General features: G+C 32.5%; 1 protein-coding gene across 1 annotated transcript; it reads left to right on the top strand.

Moving 5' to 3' along the window:
- Window positions 1-17,261: 17,261 nt before the first annotated feature.
- On the top strand, window positions 17,262-19,275 carry LOC114177874 (uncharacterized). The gene is made up of 2 exons (XM_028063501.2): window positions 17,262-17,596; window positions 18,514-19,275. The coding sequence occupies exons 1-2, from the start codon at window positions 17,390-17,392 to the stop codon at window positions 19,051-19,053; spliced, it is 747 nt and encodes a 248-aa protein (XP_027919302.1). The 5' UTR covers window positions 17,262-17,389; the 3' UTR covers window positions 19,054-19,275.
- Window positions 19,276-19,785: the final 510 nt, after the last annotated feature.

Genomic DNA, 19,785 nt, shown 5'->3' with positions numbered 1-19,785 from the left:
GATCGGAGGACAGGTGACTCTACTTGGGAGTTGGAGGAAGATATGAGGAAGTCACATCCGCATCTGTTTTCCTGGTGAATATTTATGTTCGAGGTAAAAAAATTTTGTTGTTGGGGAGAATGTAATGCCCACTTATAATCTGACCCTTTATTTTAAGGATTGCCCCAATCTAATGGGCCTAAGGGCTGGCCCATAGGGTGTACAAGGCCCCTAAGGCAGCCAAACCCCCTTACACTCTGTTCATTCTTGCGAAACAACTTGTAGCTTACTCTCCTTTTTCATCCCCAGAGCTTTGCTAGGGTTTTGAAGTTCAATCAGATCCAAGTTTAGTTTGGCCTCGTTTCTACTCACGTAAGTTGTTCACGAACCCATACTCTTCATCTCTGGTTTAGTTCTTCGTGTTTTCCTGTTAGGGTTTTGGGTAGTAATCTCGTGCCTCATATATATTAGGGTTTTCAGCTCCTAAATCTACTTTGGGAGCTCTCATACTCATTCGCTTCAGTGTCAGAGTTGTTTGGCTAGCCCTTTCCAAGAAAAGGAAGCTAGATCCTTTTGTATAGAGCGGACTGACTCTTGTGGTGAGAGTAGCAGGAGACCTAAAACTCATTAAGGGCTAACCTTATGTGGGGAGGTTAAGACATTGTAACACTTAGCTCAAGGGTGAGCAGCTCGGTAGAGCAGGGAAATCCACCACAAGTGCAAGCATCCTCTAAATCTGACTAATTATATGTATCCGGATGAGTCGTGTCTCGAGTCTTAGTGTATTGTTGGAAGGTCATAACATACTTGGGTGATGTATGTATATTTGATTGTGAAAGTGTATATGATTGCATAATAAAACTATTTTCTTGGCTCTAGCTTACCCTTCTGTTGTTTGTTGTATGTCTTGTATGTGTGGTTTTCTCTTTTTGCAATGATCATCAATTTATTGATGTGAGCAGATGCGAGAAACACCCGTGGTCAACAAGGAGGTGATGGTTCCGCTGCGTAGCCCACTTGGGTTGGATTCTACTGTTTTGGACTTTAGTATAGGGCTATGGCCCGTGTATTGGCTTATCCTTTAAATTTCAATTTGATTACTGTTGAACTTTGTATCTTGTTTTGTTTTGGCATCGTTGTGTGCCTTGAATATTGTAAGGAGTAGTGTTTATGCTCCAAGACCGCGCTACTATGTTATCATGTGTGACGTTTCCTTTAATTAGGAATATTGATTAAATGGGACGTTACAATAGAAATCTCTTGCAGTGTTGTTTTTTGTGAAACCCTTTTTCCATATCATAATCAATCTCAAAGCATATTTAATAGTACTAGTTTGTCTTTGCCTATTCCTTACCACTACACAACTAATAGTGAAGATGTTATGTTTCATAACAATTATTCTGATTTTGTTGCTCACACTAATATTAATGATCAATTTGATATCCACACCACTAATAACAAGGCTACCTCACACTCAAATGATTAATAGCTTCACTAGCTTCACCTCCGTTGTAGAATTATTTTCTCAACCTTTTATCATGATCTTGAACGTTTAACTTGCTCAAAAAAGCCTCCTCGTTACCTCCATAATTTCCAAGTCCACCACATAACTAAGTATCCTATTCACAATTTTTCTTTCTTATAATGACATGTCCAGTGCCTTTAAGCGCACCATTCTCCATTTCTTTAGTTATTGAACCCAAGACCTACAAAGAAGCCTCCAAACATCCTTAATGGATCTAAGTTATGAATTATGAGTTGAAAGCTTTACACAATAACAAGATTTGGATCATAATTGATATTCCCCCTAGTAAATTGGTGATTGGTTATTGTTGGATATACAAGATAAAACACAAACCAAATGACTCCATAGATCTTTATAAAGCACGCTTGGTTGCCAAAGGTTATACCCAACTTAAAGGGCTAGACTACACTAACACATTTACTCCCGTAGCCAAGCTTACCACCTTGTGTTTCCTTTTGGTTGTTGTTGCCTCACAAAAATGGATTATAAAGCATCTAGATGTAAATAATGCATTCTTAGATAGAGATCTTGATGGAGAGGTGTATATGTAGATTCCACCAGGCATTCATACATTAAAGCCAAACTAAGCTTGAAAATTATAGAGGTCTTTGTATGGCCTCAAACAAGCAGAGTGCCAATGGTACACTAAACTTTCTCTTTCTCCTTTCAAACTATTTTCATCATTCCTCTACTTATCATTCTCTATTTTTGAAACATGATACAAATCATATCACTGCCATTCATGTGTATGTGGATGACATTATTATAACGGGCAACAATGTTGAGGAAATCAACAAAATTACTCACCCCCTGGATATTAATTTTCATATAAAACATTTAGGAGATGTCACTTATTTTTTGGGCTAGAAATAGCTCGTAATCACACTAGGATTCACATAAATAAGAGAAAATATACCATTGATCTTTTCCATGAAGTAGGAATGATAGATTGTGCTCCCATGCCAACACCTATTGCTCAACACTCAACCCTTACCGACCATGGTGATGCTCTCAATGTTGAAGATTATTCATCATATTGTCACTGAATTGGATGCCTCATTTACCTCACTACCATGAGGCGTGTCATGGCTTTTGCTATGAATAATCTTAGTCAGTTCATATATGCCCCTACAACTTCTTATATTGCTCACCATGTTCTAAGATACCTTAAAGAGTATGTATCAACGCAATAAACATGTAAAAAACATTGCACAAAAATAAGGCTCTTGGATCCTTGGTGAAAGGCACACTAAGAAGACCTTTATTACTTATTGACAAAGGAAGATGTTTTATAACTTCAATATCAATTTTACCCTCAACAAAATGATAGTTTGTCATTTACTTAAATTTATCATATCTTTACTGGTATAAGGGAAACTAATGGGTATAGTCAGGATAAAAGAAAATTTGTTGCAAATCTTGTGGCAAGAATTTCAATTTGAAAAACTTACTTTTGAACATTTTTAAAAATGAACTGTGAATGGTGAAAATGAGAACCATGTTGAGCACCATTCAAAGACACCAACCCGACCTTAGGGTAATTCTTTAATTGATAAAAGTACATGAATTTATTTATAGTCAATGTTATTTATTCATAATCGTTAATATCCAACACTCAAAAGGCGATAGGAATAAGATTTGAGTTCCTTAAAAAACTCATATGAAGATAAAGTTTTTATCCTGTACTACAAAAAAATCATGTATATAGAAACAATTTTAATACGACGATTATTTAAAATTGTTGCTTTTATAGTATAACACATCAGTTGAAGAATTGTCATGTTTTTCATGTAAAATATGACATTTTTAACTGTCAATTTTTTAATTATCACACTACTATTGAAAAATGTGACATTTTCGAAGAATCATTTTTCAATAAATAATTATTTATTCCCACTTAACCATGTTTTCCTAATTTTTTATTTTCTAGTTCCTTTTTTTTTGGGTCGGGTCGAAGTTAATCCCCTCTCTTTTCCATACTCTTTGTGTAAGAACATGCATTCTTTTTAAAAAATAGAAGCTCAATTGTTTTTCTTTCAAAAACCTAATCCTCCTTTTCCCTTCTCTTCTAATAACTTGATCAACCTCTCTTCCTTGTGAAGATTCAACACTACAACATTTATCATCTTAGAAAGCTCTATCAAAGCCTTCTTTCAATTTCTCTTTTTGGGTAAGTTAAATTTTATGTTTATTACTCTTTAGAGCAATTTGGTTTTCCCTCACATGCAAGCCTTTTTAGGGGTGCATGTTATTTTCCTTTATTCTTGATGAAACTCTCCTTGTAGTTGATTGTAGAATTATGCTTAGATTGTTGAATTGAGGCTTTGTTTCATAGATAGAGTGATCCTTTCGTGTGAGACTGTGAAAAAGGTATAGGATTTATGATAGTCCACTTCTTTAAGGTAAGGGAAGTCAATTTCCTTTAATTTTTAAATTAATATTGTTGAATTTAAATTGTTGTGGTATGTATGTTATAGTTGCATGTTGATTTAAATATGAAAAATTTAATACATTATTGAGGAAAACTAATTTGTTTCAAAATATGAAGTTGATTGAGGTCTTACTGTTGTGAAATTTGGAATGTTGTGAGCATTAGTGTGATTTGATTTGAAAATATGTTGGATTGATGAGTTGTTTGAAAAAAAAATTGAAGTGTTAATTCTTAAGGTTTGTAAGAATAGAGAAAGGAGAATCAAATTTTATGTCATAGTAATGAATGCATATTGGGTTGCTTATTAGAATGTTGTATGTGTGTGTAAATGTTGTAAATTGAAGATATGAATGAGAAAATATGTAGTGATGAGAAAGCCCTAAATTTTTAGAAAATTTGATTTGTCTATAGTGTTGTCGCTGGGTAGTAACTCTATCATATTTTTCCATACTACGAGTGGTTTATATCTTGCTAAATGGTTTTGTTTTCCTATTACAAATTATAATTATGATTTTATTCTGTTATATGTTGAGAAAATAAAGAAAAGTAAATTGTAGGAATAAAATTTTTACAATTAAAATTTGTACGAAATTTAGTTTTCTACAATTAAATTTTGTACAATTAAATGTACAACCTATAAAATTTTAAAAATCTATAGAAGGTTTAATAAAATAAGATATGAATATTTTACTAATAAAAGAATAAACTATAAATGAAGTATCTATTATATAGGTCATTTTACAAACTTGGTTATCTCTCTAAAATGTAGGATTACTTGTGACAGTTTAGTGTGTTATGGTTGTTAAATTAGTTATTTCCAAGAGAAAATGCTAATTTAGGATGAGGCCAAGTGTATTGAAGAGGACTTGTGACGAGAGACTATCTTGACTCTACTAGTATTAATAAAAGTTAGTGTTTCTAACTCACATAGAAGATGATAATTGGGTGGTAATAGTCGACGGAGGCTTCACAGGCAAACATATGATATGAAAGATGATCATTGTAAGACCCGAGAAATTTAAAATAATTAAATAAATAATTATTTAATAAATGTGGGTAGTGGGAGCCTTTATGGCATTTAATGCGAACTTTTATGATGTGGAAAAGTGCTAGCTCAAATGATTGAGAGTACTTGGTCATGTTGAGTATGCCAAGTTGTGTGTTATTTTAATTGTGTATTATTTTGATAATATGATTGACCATGATGAGTGATAATATAATCCTATATATATATATATATATATATATAAAATTATCACGAAACATGAATTGGTTGAATTAGTTGTGCATTTACATTGTGATTAGATAGTTATGAGTTCAAACCTCGGCCTATGCAAAATAAGTTTCTTTTTGCCAAATTCCTTTTGGCCTGAATGTGAAGGAGTAGAGAAACCATTGAGTTATGGTCATTGAATAACCATTAAGCAATATTTTTAATCAATCTCGTTTTTGTGGAGTAAAAGGTAATTAAGGGGTAGTAATTTAGAGAGAGAATGGAATTAGAGGAGAGTGAAACTCTTCATTTTTATGTGGGTCTTGGGCAAGGGTTTTCCAAAGTACTAAGGCTGCATTACAAAAGGATTGAGAGCTGTTGATTGAAGAGGCAAGGGGAGGCCATTGGAGGTCACGAAAAAACACTTGAATTGTCAATTTTAACAAGGAACCAAGTTAGGGGAGTTGTTCATTTTATTTTTGAGTTTAAGTACTTAATTATGAAGTGTATGAAAGGCCTCTATAAAATTGAGTCATGCCAATTTTCCCAATTTATGTACATCAACCATGAACCGCCTAGCGGCAATGAACTGCCACCAGACGATGCGAGCAAATTGGCTCGATTTTTATGTTGGAGGCTAAATCAAATATGTGCAATGTGAGAGATATAATAGTCTGCTGAAATATGGAGATAAAATGAGGAAAAGGGTAATGGGTACTTTAGGAGCCTTAGCAGGTGAAGGAATTGTTGGAAATTTCTGGAATTCTATGCACTGCCTAGCAATAGTTGAACTGCCGTTAGGCGCCAAATGCAGATCAATGGCATTGTGGAGTTGAACTTACAACGAGATTGGAGGATTCTGCAAAGTTAATTTGGGGTTTGAAATAGTGGAGTTGTAATATGCTGGATTTGGTGATACAAGGGTAAGAAATGCATGAGGTAATACAATGTGAGATTAATAGAGTTTGGTTTGGTTTTGGAAGAGTTGAAATTAATGACAGTGAGGTAGAGGTTTAATTCAATTAGGATCTTGATGGATTGAGGCAGATTATGATGCGAGAGTTTGAGGGGCTATGTAGAGTTACCAAAGTTGAATTTGAGGGTAATTATAGGTTGCAGTATAATGGTCGTGTTAATCATAATTGGCTGGAGATTAAAATAATGTTTGGGAGCTTAGGTGGAATGCAGGTAGTATGAATTGATTATGGCATACTATGAATAAGCAAAGTTGAACCTAAGCAAGCCTATCTATTGGTACGTTTGGATTGGTGAATCTAAAAGGGAATAGGAACATTGGTAAGAAGTTAAACTTGTGAGAATTGATGCAATTAACTTGGTGTAAATTACTGTAGGTTTTGATGTCTAGATTGGGGGTTGCAATATATTCTATGTGCCTAAAAATAAGTATTGCGCAAGTACTGGTGTAGCGCCTAATAATGGTGTTTGACCCGCCAGGCAGTAGCTACCAAATCAGAGGAGTACTAAAGTGTGTGGTGCCTGGTGGTAAGGGTCGTCACGCTAGGCGATACTTGTAGGGCAGATGATTCAGAGGTGTTGGTATCGCGCAGCGGAATATTTAATCTATGGTCAAAAATCAAGAGGGGGGTGAATTGGACTTTTATAAGTCTTAACAGGTTTTAAAAAATTTTCTCAAAATTTAAATGATTAACTTAAAATCACAGTTACTTTAAATGCAAGTGCAGATAAATAAAGAGTTTAAAGGAGAAAGATGCACATTGATATTTATACTAGTTCAAATCAAAAGATCCTATGTCCAGTTGTTAATCTCTTAAATAAAGAGATTAACTCAATCACTATAATAATCATATTACAATAGATTATAAAAGAGTAAGGATTAGAAAACACCTTTCTTGAACAACCACAAGAGATGAACAAAAAGCTCCCCCTGAATCACACAGAGGATGACCAGCTTTCCTAGCAACAACACAGCACTCAATCTTCTAAGAACTCACTTAGAAAAAGTTATCACTCACTCACACTAGGCTTTTCAAAGCTATTTTTTAAGAATCCCATAGAGCAACACTTTGCAGTCACAGCACAAGAACTCTGAATCTTAAAAAGGTGGTTGTAAGTTTGGAAACTGAGTTCTATTTAAAGAGGTTTTCGCAGGCTGAGTTAGAAATGAAGAGTTTAGCTGAAACTGCCAAGGATAATCAATTACCCAAAATGGTAATCGATTATCTCATGTACAAATCTGAACAAATATTTTTATAACTGCTTGTGGTAATCGATTACCAGAAATGGTAATCGATTATTTCAAGTCGTTTTTCAAGAGCCAAGTTATAATTGCCAATGATAATCGATTACCATTCGTGGTAATCGATTATCTTAAGTGGGTTTTGAAAAATAGAATTTTTTGAGTTGGTAATCGATTATTATAAGTTGGTAATCGATTACCATACTGATTTTTGCGAAAAAATGAGTTTCTCTCAGAGGAGTTGCGAGTTGGCTGTTGTTCTAACAATTTTGCACCTAACTAGAAAAAATTTAAGTCTATTACAATAAGAATCTTTAAACATAAACTATATTGTCTTCAATATCTTCAAGTGTTTTCTTCAGCATTTTTATCATCATCAAAATCTTTTAATCAATCTTTGTCAACAAGAGGTGTTTGGCGCCTGACGACAAAAGGGTTCTGTTAGGCGATCTAGAACTAGGTTTCGCCTAGCAACTCTAGAGCAGCGCGAAGCGATAATGTAGAGGATAGATTGTTGTATGCTTGGATGTGCGTGGTCTACAAGGCTTTGGTTGATACTTTAGAGATCGGCTTGCTGGAGTGTTCCTTGAGTTGTGGCTCAAAACGTATCCCTTCATTTGTGGCTCGGGATAGGGGATAAACACGTGGCACTCCTTGAGTTGTGGCTCATAATGACATCTCGTGAGTTATGGCTCGGGATGGCGGATGAGCACGAGGATTCCTTGAGTTATGGCTCAGAGTGGCAAGTGTTGTCGATGTAAGATACGAGTTAGGGCTCATACAGATAGGTCCAAAAAAATATTACCCTCTTCGATGTTGTTCGACAAGTTTGGTAGTCTAGGACATTACGAATTATGATTTGTATCGGGAACTCCACCTGGCGTTACGGAGTGTAGTTCGTAGTAGGTTTCCCGCATGTGTTTCACAAGTTGTGGCTTGTAGGTGTGGCAGCAAGGCATCTTGAGGTATTCATCTGAAGACGTAAAACATGGATAACATGGTGGTGGCCATGTGGTAAAGAATCAAAGGATCGAGTTCCTTTGATGTGTGTGCATATAATTGAATTATATATATATATATATATATATATATATATATATATATATATATATATATATATATATATATATATATATATATATGTGTGTGTGTGTGTGTGTGTGTGTGTGTGTGTGTGTGCATGTTTATATGTTAGCACATCTTATTTACTTGTGTTTGGTGATGATCGTATAATGCGTTACATGGAAGCAGATGATGTTGCAGGTGGTGCTGGTGAAGCGTAGAGCCGGAGCAGGGATAGCTTGGGGAGTCTTTTTACAAAGTTTTATAGCTTATGGATTTTAAAGATTTTGTAAACATTAATGTCATCAGAATTGATTTTGTTATTGACTTTTATATTTTGGTGGATTTGTAATTATTAGTGTGTTAATGAAAGTTTTAATTTTCCCGCGTTTTGGGAAAAGACAATAGAATAAATGAGATTTTACTTATATTTTCTATTTTAATTATTTAAATTAGTAAAATTTGACCAGGATGTTATAATCATACTTAGAGAACTAGTGAAGTTAACCTTGTCAGTACTGGATGAGATATATGATATTCATCTTGAGTTATTGTTGTATAGAAGGAGGATAGGATGATCAGTTTGACAAGTGCAAATCTCACGAGTTCATTAAATATACTAGCCTTATGAAAACAAAAGTCTAAATGGATTATGGTAGTTTTGTGTTTTGAAATTTAACCAATTACTTTTATATATATATATATATATATATATACATATATATATACACATATATATATACATATACATATATATATATATACATATATATATATATATATACATATATATATATATATAGGAGTAGAGATGGGAGTTGATGATACTAGCATTAGAGTAGGAGCTTATCACTAGAGGTGTAGTGTAGGAATATGTTAAATGTTATGAGCTACCCTTTTGAAAAAATGAATTAAACCTGTGGTTCATATTTTGGAGTACTTATGATCATATTTTGAGTTATGTTATTTATATTTTAAGGTACATTGTTCTCTAGTTCAATAACTGAAATGTAACCTAGTTTAAGTATAATTACTGATGTTACTAAGGAATTATAATATTAGTACAATGATTAAGGGAATTTTTAGAAAATAGGGTCATTACACTTTGTCTTTCCCAATTTCTCTATTTCCTCCTTTCATTTTTTTAAAACACTAAACCCAACCAATCTCACTCTCGCATTCACACTCTTCTTGTATTCATTCTCATTTCACTTTCCTAATTTACTCTCGCATTCACCGTATTTATTAATATAATGATTATGGGAATGTTTAGAAAATAGGGTCGTTACACTTTGTCTTTCCCAATTTGATGATTTGGGCCCAACCATAGGCCCAATCAAAGGTTCAATTACTAGGAGCATGTTAAGGAGGATACAAGAGGACATGGATCTTCAAAGATTCAAGGGGCTTCATGGGTTTCAAATGTTATTTACTTGGGCTAAAGAAGACATAAAGATATGATGGGCTTATTGTGGAGCATTAGAGTAGATTTCAATTAGGTCAATTGTTTAGGCTTTGCTTTCTAATAAATTGTAAAATAGCTTGTAAATGGGTCAATTTAAGCCCATTATACAAGCTAGGTCAAGAGTTGCTTCTAAGCTTAAGCCACATTTTTGCACACTAAGCACATGTTCTTAAGCATGGAAAGTGTGAACCTTTGCATGGCATTTGATCCACAATTATAGGATCATAGATCTAGATCTAGATCTAGATGCATGAACTTCACATGGCTTCTCTCATTTGTGTTGCATTTGGTTGTGTATTTGCATCACATTTAGGAGACCTTACTCTACTATAAATGAGAGGTTCCATGCAATTTAAGCAAAATCACTATGTTGAGACCACTCCATGAATTTTGCCTTTGAGAGCCAAAAGCTAGAGTGTTCATTTAGAACCCTCCTCTAGCCTTCCTCTTCTAGGTTGGCCTAACCTCCTAGAAACTTTCCTTCACATACCATTCCATCACCAACACACCATCAAAGTATCATTTCTTCCACGCCAATGCCACCATGAAGGTTCCTTCCATCATCCATTGCTTCCAAGGAGCTCTTTCAAGTTCATCATAATTTCTCTATTTCCCACTTTCATTTTTTCAAAACACTAAACCCAACCAATCTCACTCTCACATTCACACTCTTCTGTTATTCACTCTCACTTAACTTTCCTAATTCACTCTCACGTTCTCCTATTTCCCAATTCACTTTCAATCGAAGCCACTTAATTTCTCAATTCATTCTCATTTTTTTAAACTCTCAACCTATATTCAACCCATTGACTCTCATTGTTTGGTCATCGTTATTCCCAAAGGATTCATTGTTTGTTGTTTGTTCCCGAACAATTCGAGTTGGAGGTTGTTTTTTCCTTTTGTGTTTTTTGTTGATTCAATGTAATTTTATTTAAAAAAATTGTGTTTTATCCTTTTGTTTGACTCTTTTTTATAGTTGTTCATAAAGATAGTCCAAGAGGTGTATATTTTAGACAAGTAATAATCTTGTATAACCAATCTTGTTCACAATTTTTATGTAATCACACACAACCAATCTACTTCATCAAAATAATGTTGTTTGATCAAATAATTATTCAACCGTTAATCTAATACAAAAGGTTACTGAACTTTGTTTATAATCTCGCTTAGCTTTGTTATTGTTAGATATATTAGATATCTTATATCTTATATCTTATCTTTTATCTTTTGCTTATCCATTACTATTTACTTTTTATCATTATTTGTAATTTGGGCTTGGCCCATAATCTCTATTATAAATACATAGTTTCTACCAAAGGGAGATTAATCTCATACACATTTTTTATTATATTGAACATGCTATCAAAGCCACGTTTTGATCCTAGGACCTGTGGGTCATGGGTCCACCTCGCTTCCACTACACCACTCTAATCTCTCTTTTGTCACCAATACGTCTGACTCGTCCATATATACTAACTATGTCAAGGTGCATTTATTTATTAAAAAGTTAGGTTACACTAGATATGTGACTTGGGCATCAGAGTTAAACTTTGGGTTAAGAGTAAAGGGTATGTTGATCATATTACACAGAACGTGACTACTATTAATTCAAATACAGTTACACATTGGCTAAAAATTGATGCTCAATTATGCACTGTTCTCAAGGGTACCATTCACTCTTTTTTAAAATAAATTTTCAATCCTATGAAACATGTTTTGAAATATGGGAACATGCCAAAGTATTATACACTAATGATACTCAACGTGTTTATGGTGTTTATCCTAATCTTTCCAATGTTGGTGCTCCTCGGCATCAGGATTCTATGGTTGATTATATAGGTAAAATTCATGCTATTTGTCATGAATTTAATGAGTTATTGCATCATGCTTCTACTCATGCCTAAGAAATAGAGCAAAGGTCAAAGTTCTTCATGATATTGGCATGACATGGACTTGTTGATAAATATTCTCATGTCCATAATCAGATTTTGGGCTCACCTGTTGTACCCATTTTGACTTCTACTTATTCCATTGTTTTGCGTGTACCTAGTTAACCCATTGTGATACACGTGTTTATGTTGATGATTCCTCTACGTTGGCATCTCAACGTGATGATCGCAATCGCTCTCCCGAGCCTGGAAAAAGACATCACAAGTGTGACCATTGTGGGAGGCTAGGCAAAAAAAGTGACATGTGTCATGCATTACATGGTTGTCCTCCTAGATTTGTTGTTGTTGTTCAGACTAATTCTCCCTCAAAATCACCTACTTGGGATACTTCTTCAATTAATATTAATGATGAATATGTTATTTTCAGTAAATTTCTCAAATGGTATAAGGATCAACAACCTTCTAGTTCCACTACATCTGTAGGATTCACAAATTCATCTTATGTTGGTCTGATTTCATCTTCTTCTCTTGGTCGTTGAGTTCTTGACTCATGAGCCACAAATCATATTACTGGTAACAAATCTTTGTTTTCCTCTTTATCCTTTATGGATCCTTTACACTTTGTTTCAATGGCTGATGGATCTAAAGTTTTAGCTCATGGCATTGAGACTGTTAATATTTTTCCTTTTTTATGCATTGATAATGTTCTTTATGTCCCTAAGTTTCCTTTTAACTTGTTATCCATTAATCATTTAACTTGTTCTCTTGATTATGTTATTTCTTTTACCAAAGATTTTGTTTGTTTATAGGATTAGAGTTTGAGATAGGTGATTGGCACCGAATGTGAGTCTCATGGTCTTTAGCATCTTCGCCCTTCTACATATGTTGGTGTGGTTATGAAATCTCCATCTCTTATTCATGCTCATTTAGGTCATCCTAGTCTTGCTAAATTGTAGCAACTTGTTCCCAATTTATCCAATTTATCTAGGTTGTGATGTGAGTCATGTCAATTAGGGAAACATAGTCATATTTCCTTTCCTCGCAGTGTCTCACAATGTGATTTGTCACCTTTTGTATTAGTTCACTCTGACATTTGGGGATCTATTTGTGTTAAGTCTACTTTAGGTTTTCAATATTTTGTTACTTTTTTATTGATGATTATTCCAAATGCACTTGGTTGTTTTTAATGAAAGATCATTCTTAGTTGTTTTCTATTTTTCAAACCTTTTATAATGAAATTAAAACTCAGTTTGGGATTTCCATTCAAACTTTGTGAAGTGATAATGGTCGTAAATACCTTTCCCATTCTTTTAAACATTTTATGGCTTCTCATGGCATTCTTCATAAAGGCTTTATTAAGATTGAGTTTCATGATCCAATTCAAAGCAAAAACACCAAACAATATTCTTCTAATTCCTACTCTAGCATTCACACCTTATGTAACAAGACCTAATGTCTTAGCGACAAATTTAAACTTGAATAATAAAAGATCTAATGTCCTAGCAATTTTTATTATAAGTTTGCATTAATGATCAAAATTCTGATGTTATGAATGACCAATGATGTACTTCATGTCTATATTCACAATCAATTAGTTGTCTACTCTAGTTTAGGTTCGAATACCATGTCCAATAATTAGAGAGCCACAAATATGCAATCAATAATTATCATACAGATAAAACATGAATAGAACACAAGAGTGATGGAAAAGAATTATATTGAATAGTGAGATTCACAAAGATTTAAGAATACATTACACCCACCCCCTATGAATAAGGGAGTTAGCTACTCCTTAACATTTTGAATACTGGAATAATGATGAAGATGAATGCCTACAACCTTTAGAATGCTTCTCTACCTTCTTTTCCTCACCCCACAAAGGTTTTTTTTTTCAAAAGGGGTTCTTTTATGCATGAAGGGTTGTTTCTTTTGACTTCTACCAAGACCTTATTTATAGATTGTTCAGAACTAGACTAGGTTTGAAATTTGTACTTGAATAATCAACTCTATTAATAATTAATTTTGTTGATAATCTTCTTAAATCTCTAAGATCCCCACTTGAATAATAATCTTGAAAATATTATTTAATCTTCAAAAATTTCCCTTTATCTAATAATCTTTAAATATTCTTCAAATTTTCAGTGAATTTCTCCTAATTTGCAAAATATAAACCAATTACTTATCTTTTCCAATTTTATTAAATAAAACCCAAAATATCTAAAATAAGAATAATAATAATAATAATAATAAAATAACAATAAAAGATAAAAAAAAAAACATGATAATGCCAATTATCAAGAGGTAAGGGAAGCAATTATGAGTTCTTAAAATTTTGTGATAATGTTATTGTTGTTGATTAAAATTGTTTTATTTTGATGTGAATTGATAGTCTTGGTAGTTAATTGTGATGTGGTGTGTTAAATTGATGAGTTGTATGTTGAATTGTTTGATATTTGATTTGCGTTTGGTCTTCATTTGGGGAAATGTCTGAATCTTTGTTTTGAGTTTTTGGGTATTAGTTTTTAACCGTCTAAAACCATTTGGAATCAATTGCACATGATCAATTTCCCCCAAATTATTGTTTCTGAAACACCATTGGGTGCATTACAGTGTTGTCGGGTGTTAGGCCACACTGTCTTGGTGTCGCCAAACGCCACTTTTGGACCGTCGGGCGCTAGAAATCAGTGAGTTCTAGGGGCTGGGTGTCAAGTGCCACCTTATTTTTCTAGTCTCTGTCCTCTTGGTAAAATGAAGGTTCTTGCTTCGTTAACCATTAGATCAAGTTGAAATTTTGACAACTTATTTGAGACGTGTGATTTTTCACTTAGACTGGTGGGATCTTTGTTTTGAATTCTGTGGTTAGAGAAATGGTTTTCACCATTTTGATGTACTTTATGTATAACATTATTTGCATTGTTTTGCATGTTTCTCTTATTTGACTATTTTATGATGTTTTATGGTTGATGTGAAGTATGTTTATGGTTCTCATTATGATAAATTGAATATAATATGTTGTGGTGAGCATACATGATGAAGTTTGAAGGATTTCAAGTGAAATTCCTAGTGTTGTTATTGTTAATGTATGCTTTGGTATAAGTGGGTTTGGAATGAGGTATCTTGAACTCTAATTATCATTCATACTCACATAGAGTAGAATAAGTTATGTGATGAGAGTAGCATAATGTCCAAACCTTTGAACTTGTTCTTTGGTCATAGGTTTGGAAGGATTAACCTCTCGTGGTTGGGTGATTACCCCTTGTGGATTTGTACTCTGCAATGGCATGTATCTGGATAATTGAGTTTGGTGTCAACTACTTGTGTGATTATAGGCATAAATATGTTTTATACTATGTTAGTAAGTATTTGGCATGATTTAATTATTTATGAATATTTCTTTTGTACACTAGCTTACCTTGTTATGTGTTTTATGTTTTATTGTGTTGTTTGTATCTTCTTTTGTAATGATCACCTATTTAATGGGAGTAGATGAAGTTGTAGGTTTAGAGGAACCTTTGGAGGATGAGAAGTCATGAGATAGAGTAGGTTAAAGTTCTTAGGAGCTTTAGTAGTGGTTAGCTTATATATACAACTTGTTGGTTTAGTTTAAGTGTATAAATAATATTTTTTTTTACAGTCCTACCTTTTGTAAAATTGTATTAATATATTTTGTACACTGAATTATCTATTTTGAATATTATAATGAAACATCTTATTTTATTAATTTTAAACTGGGATATTACACATAAAAACTTAACTAATTTGTTTGATTAGATTATAAATTAGTGTGTTTCACTTATACGAAAGTGTTTGATAACTATTTCTAAATAATTTATTTATAAATAAAAATGAAATTTGATTAGTACTCAATTACATAAACTCATTTAAGTTATACAAAAAGCCTGTAAGAGTTTCAAAAATAAATGCAATTATTAAACAAATTAATAATAGTTTAATTATAAAAAAATCTAAATTATAATTATATAATAATATATTTTTATCTAAAAACACACATCTTTTTATATTACTGTACCATTACTAAATACATTATTAGTTAGTTTAGTAAACATTTCTAATCAAATAAGTTAATATATCCCCTCAAACTCATGAACTAAATAATTTATCAAAAGGTAACTTACCAACTACTCTTAAAAAAAAACCATTAACCCGTCTTTCCTAATTTCATAAACTTTGCAATTTATTCTCTTAGAATTTAATGCTAATAAATACTTAGAAACGAATAAATTAATTTTATGCAAGCGCTTAAAGTAATTATTTAATTTGTAATTATTATTATTATTAATATCTCGTTGCTGTTACTATTTTAAAGTAAATATTACACAATATTTATTACCATTGCATTATTGTAAATTAGCCATTATATCATAAATAATAATAAATATAAATAATAATAAATAATATACTACATATAATAGTTATTTTATTAATTTATTTAGTAGTTAGACATGCGCTATTAAAAGGTTTTCTCTTGGAAGTTTCAATTAAAATATTTTTAATTCAATCAAACAAAGTTATACATTACAGATATTTATATATCTAATATACTGCATTAATATATATAAAATTCCTAAAAACTAACGATACAATTATGATCATTAGGAAAACATATCAAATCCTACAATAAACCACTTTCAGAAATATACCAAGATTATTCAAAGTGACATCTTTTAAATTAAATATACCAAGATTCAAACTAAAACCAGGATGAATATTATGATAAGATGGTGTGACCTATTAATGTTGTTAATTGTATGATGTGTTAGTGCTTTATCTAAAATTTTGTGAAAATTAAGAAAAAGCAAAAACAAATAAACAATGCATGGAACAAAGAAATTGGTGGAGTCTGGTGCCCAATTTTAGCTTCTTTGATCTCATACGTGTCAAAGAAGTATTCAACGAAAATTTATTGAGGGTTTGATAATACAAATCGAACGTCACACATCCACAAGGTCCAAAGTTCATTTATGAGCTTAAAACCATTAAAAGTTGTTTGCATATATATTCAATAAAAAAATAAGTAAATAAGAGAATAAATACAAAAAAACATTATATGCCATTATGACGATTATTAATTCTTGTGATAATTATATTACCCAAAAATTGAAAGAGGGTGAATAAATGATTTAAATTAAGAAATTACCGGATTAGGGCACAACTACTACTATTCTATGCATTAAATGCTCCCATTACTTTACATGCCACCCTTTTCTTGAATTCTCTTCCCACTCCTCCACTACCCATTAATTAATACCCCTCCACATTAAATGAAACAATTAATTAAAATTTAATCAAATTCATTTTAAAATTCAAAACCCACGATACTACCAAAGCCAGAAAACTGAATTTAATACAATTTAATTTAATTTAATTCAATGAGGATTTTTTTTGTCTTTTAATTTTACTGTAACGTACCATCACCTATCTTTATTGGCATATATAAATCTCTCACAGTCACACAAATGAAGGAACTCACACATCCCTCTGCTTTCTTCTCTGTTTTCCTTTCTTCTATCTTCTTCTTTCTCTCTCTCTCTCTCTCTCTCTCTCTCTCTCTCTCTCTCTCTAAATCCTCTGTGAGAACGCGCAGCAATGGCTGCTGAAGTTAGCTCTCTGATTCGGGTCATGGGTGGTGGCTACAAAGAGGAGCAACATCGAACCGTCGGGAACGAATCACACGGTGAGAAATCAACGGCTCTGATTACCCGCGACCTTCTTGGTGGGTCCTCAATTGAATCCCAGGAATTGGACCTCGATTTGCAGGTTCCTTCTGGCTGGGAAAAACGCCTTGACCTTCAGGTTTGTTCAGTTTTTTCTGGGTTTTTATTTTTTTTACGAGAAAATATTATAATAAGAAAGGAAAATAAATAAATAAATAAAACCTTTCTCTTTCACTGGAAAAAGTCATGATTCCTGAATCGGAAATTCTCTTCGTTTGTGTCACGTTTTCGATGAAAAAAATTAACGACGGAATGAAATCGCTGTGTTCTGTTTGTGTTTTCCTTGTTTCACCGTTTCAGATTTTTGCTTTGTTTGTTATGGAGTTCGTTCTTGCTGTAGAATTCTTTGACTGGGAGGCTTTATTTTTTTATTTCAATTTTTTATTATTTATGATTTATGATTTTGATTTGATTATTATTTATGAACAGAATATGTTTATGCGTTCATTGTTGTGCTCTGATTTGGAACGTTTGCTCTTTGCTTTCATGGTATCTGATGATAAGAAACAGAACATTATTATTTTTAGAAGAAAAGGATAAAATTCAAAACTTTTCAGTCGGTGATTTTTTATTATTTTTCTCTTTTGTGGTATGGTTAAACTTTTGCCTTTTAATGTAACATCAGGTTTGTAATTACTCAATTTTCTCCCCTTTGTACCTTTGTATTTATTTCTCATAAAGCTGAATCTATAGGATTCATATTTTCCATGATGTCATTTCTGAACTCTCCCCCATAGATTCATTCACACCCTTCATATCAAATTTCATTCTTCTGCATCTCTCAATTTAACTTGTTTTATCTGTTTGTTATAGTATTTTGTATCAATTAATTCCTACAACCCATGTGAATTTTTTTAGTTAGTGATCTCATAATTGTTCTTACAAATTTCCATCTTTTATGACACTTAGTATGATGATAAGTATGAAAATCAAAGTCATTTTATAGCTCTGTAATTAATTAAACTTTGGTTGGTTGGTGAAATTGTTATGGTGCAGTCAGGGAAAGTGTATCTTCAGAAGTGCAACACCACCACAATAGGGTCTCCACCAGTATCTGATCACAAACTCAATGCAAAGGCAGCAGGGCCAAAGCTTCAGGACCTAAATTTCCCATCTTCATCTTCATCATCCAATGTGCTATTGAACCTCTTTGATGAATCAAGCTTGGACTTGAAACTTGTTTCATCCTCATTGCCCTCAAGCAACTATCAAAGTGTGTGCACCCTTGACAAGGTTAAGTCTGCACTGGAGAGGGCAGAGAAAGAGCCTATTATCAAGAAACGTACTTCATTTTTGAAGCCAACACTCTCAGCATCATCACCCTCTTATTCTTCATCCTCTTCTTCAATCAGGGAAAACACTCAAGAGGAAGAGAGTGAAGAGAAGCTGGCTTCTTCTCCAATGGCTGCAGGGTGCCCTGGTTGTCTATCATATGTGATGATCATGAAGAACAATCCTAAGTGTCCTAGGTGCAACTCTCTTGTTCCTATTCCATCCATGAAAAAACCTAGGATTGATCTCAATATATCAATTTAAGTGCCTGGTTTAGGGTAATTGGTGGAATTGTCTCCATTTTCAGTATAATTTGTTATTTTTTTCAAGGGTTTTGTAAATGGAATGATAGATGATGATAAATTTAGGTTCTTTTAAGGATAGGATTATTTGTTTAGTGATATTGGCCAGGGGTTATTATTGTAAATGGAAAAGGTCATGCTGTCTTACTAGGAAAGTTAATAGAAAATTCTCCAATTTCTGACATTTTTGCCTTCTTTTTTACCTGCAATACTGTTAATATGAATCATTATCTCCAATTCCTCCATTTTTTATTTTTTTATTGTTTACAAATCTGTCTTGGTTTTCTTCAATTAATTAATCAATTTTTTTTCTAATTGATTGAATTTGCATCAATTGAATGAATTCATTTAAGGTATACTAAATGTTGATAGTTGGATTCAAAGCTACCATTATTGTCATTAATATTATATGAATATCATGTAGAAATTAGTTTTTTTAATTATTATTTCTTTGCTATTTTTCTTTTCTCTGGCTGTACATAATAACTTTACAGTGTTGAAATGTGCTTTGAATAATGAATACAAGTTTTCCTCATTTGATGCTAGTTATTATAATGAAACGTTAGGTGTGGATATGGAGGCAGAGATATCAGTTAAATGGCATTTAAATTTGTATTAAATATTTGCATTCACTGAAGCATGATTTTTTGGTATATTAAATTTAAAAGATTTAAATGTTATTTAAAATATTTAT

Source organism: Vigna unguiculata, chromosome 1 (assembly GCF_037176805.1).
Source record: "Vigna unguiculata cultivar grain cowpea cultivar isolate G323 ecotype 2 chromosome 1, ASM3717680v1, whole genome shotgun sequence".
NCBI lineage: Eukaryota > Viridiplantae > Streptophyta > Magnoliopsida > Fabales > Fabaceae > Vigna > Vigna unguiculata.
Note: the sequence above shows the minus strand (reverse complement) of the source record. Positions and strands in the feature narration are given on the sequence as shown.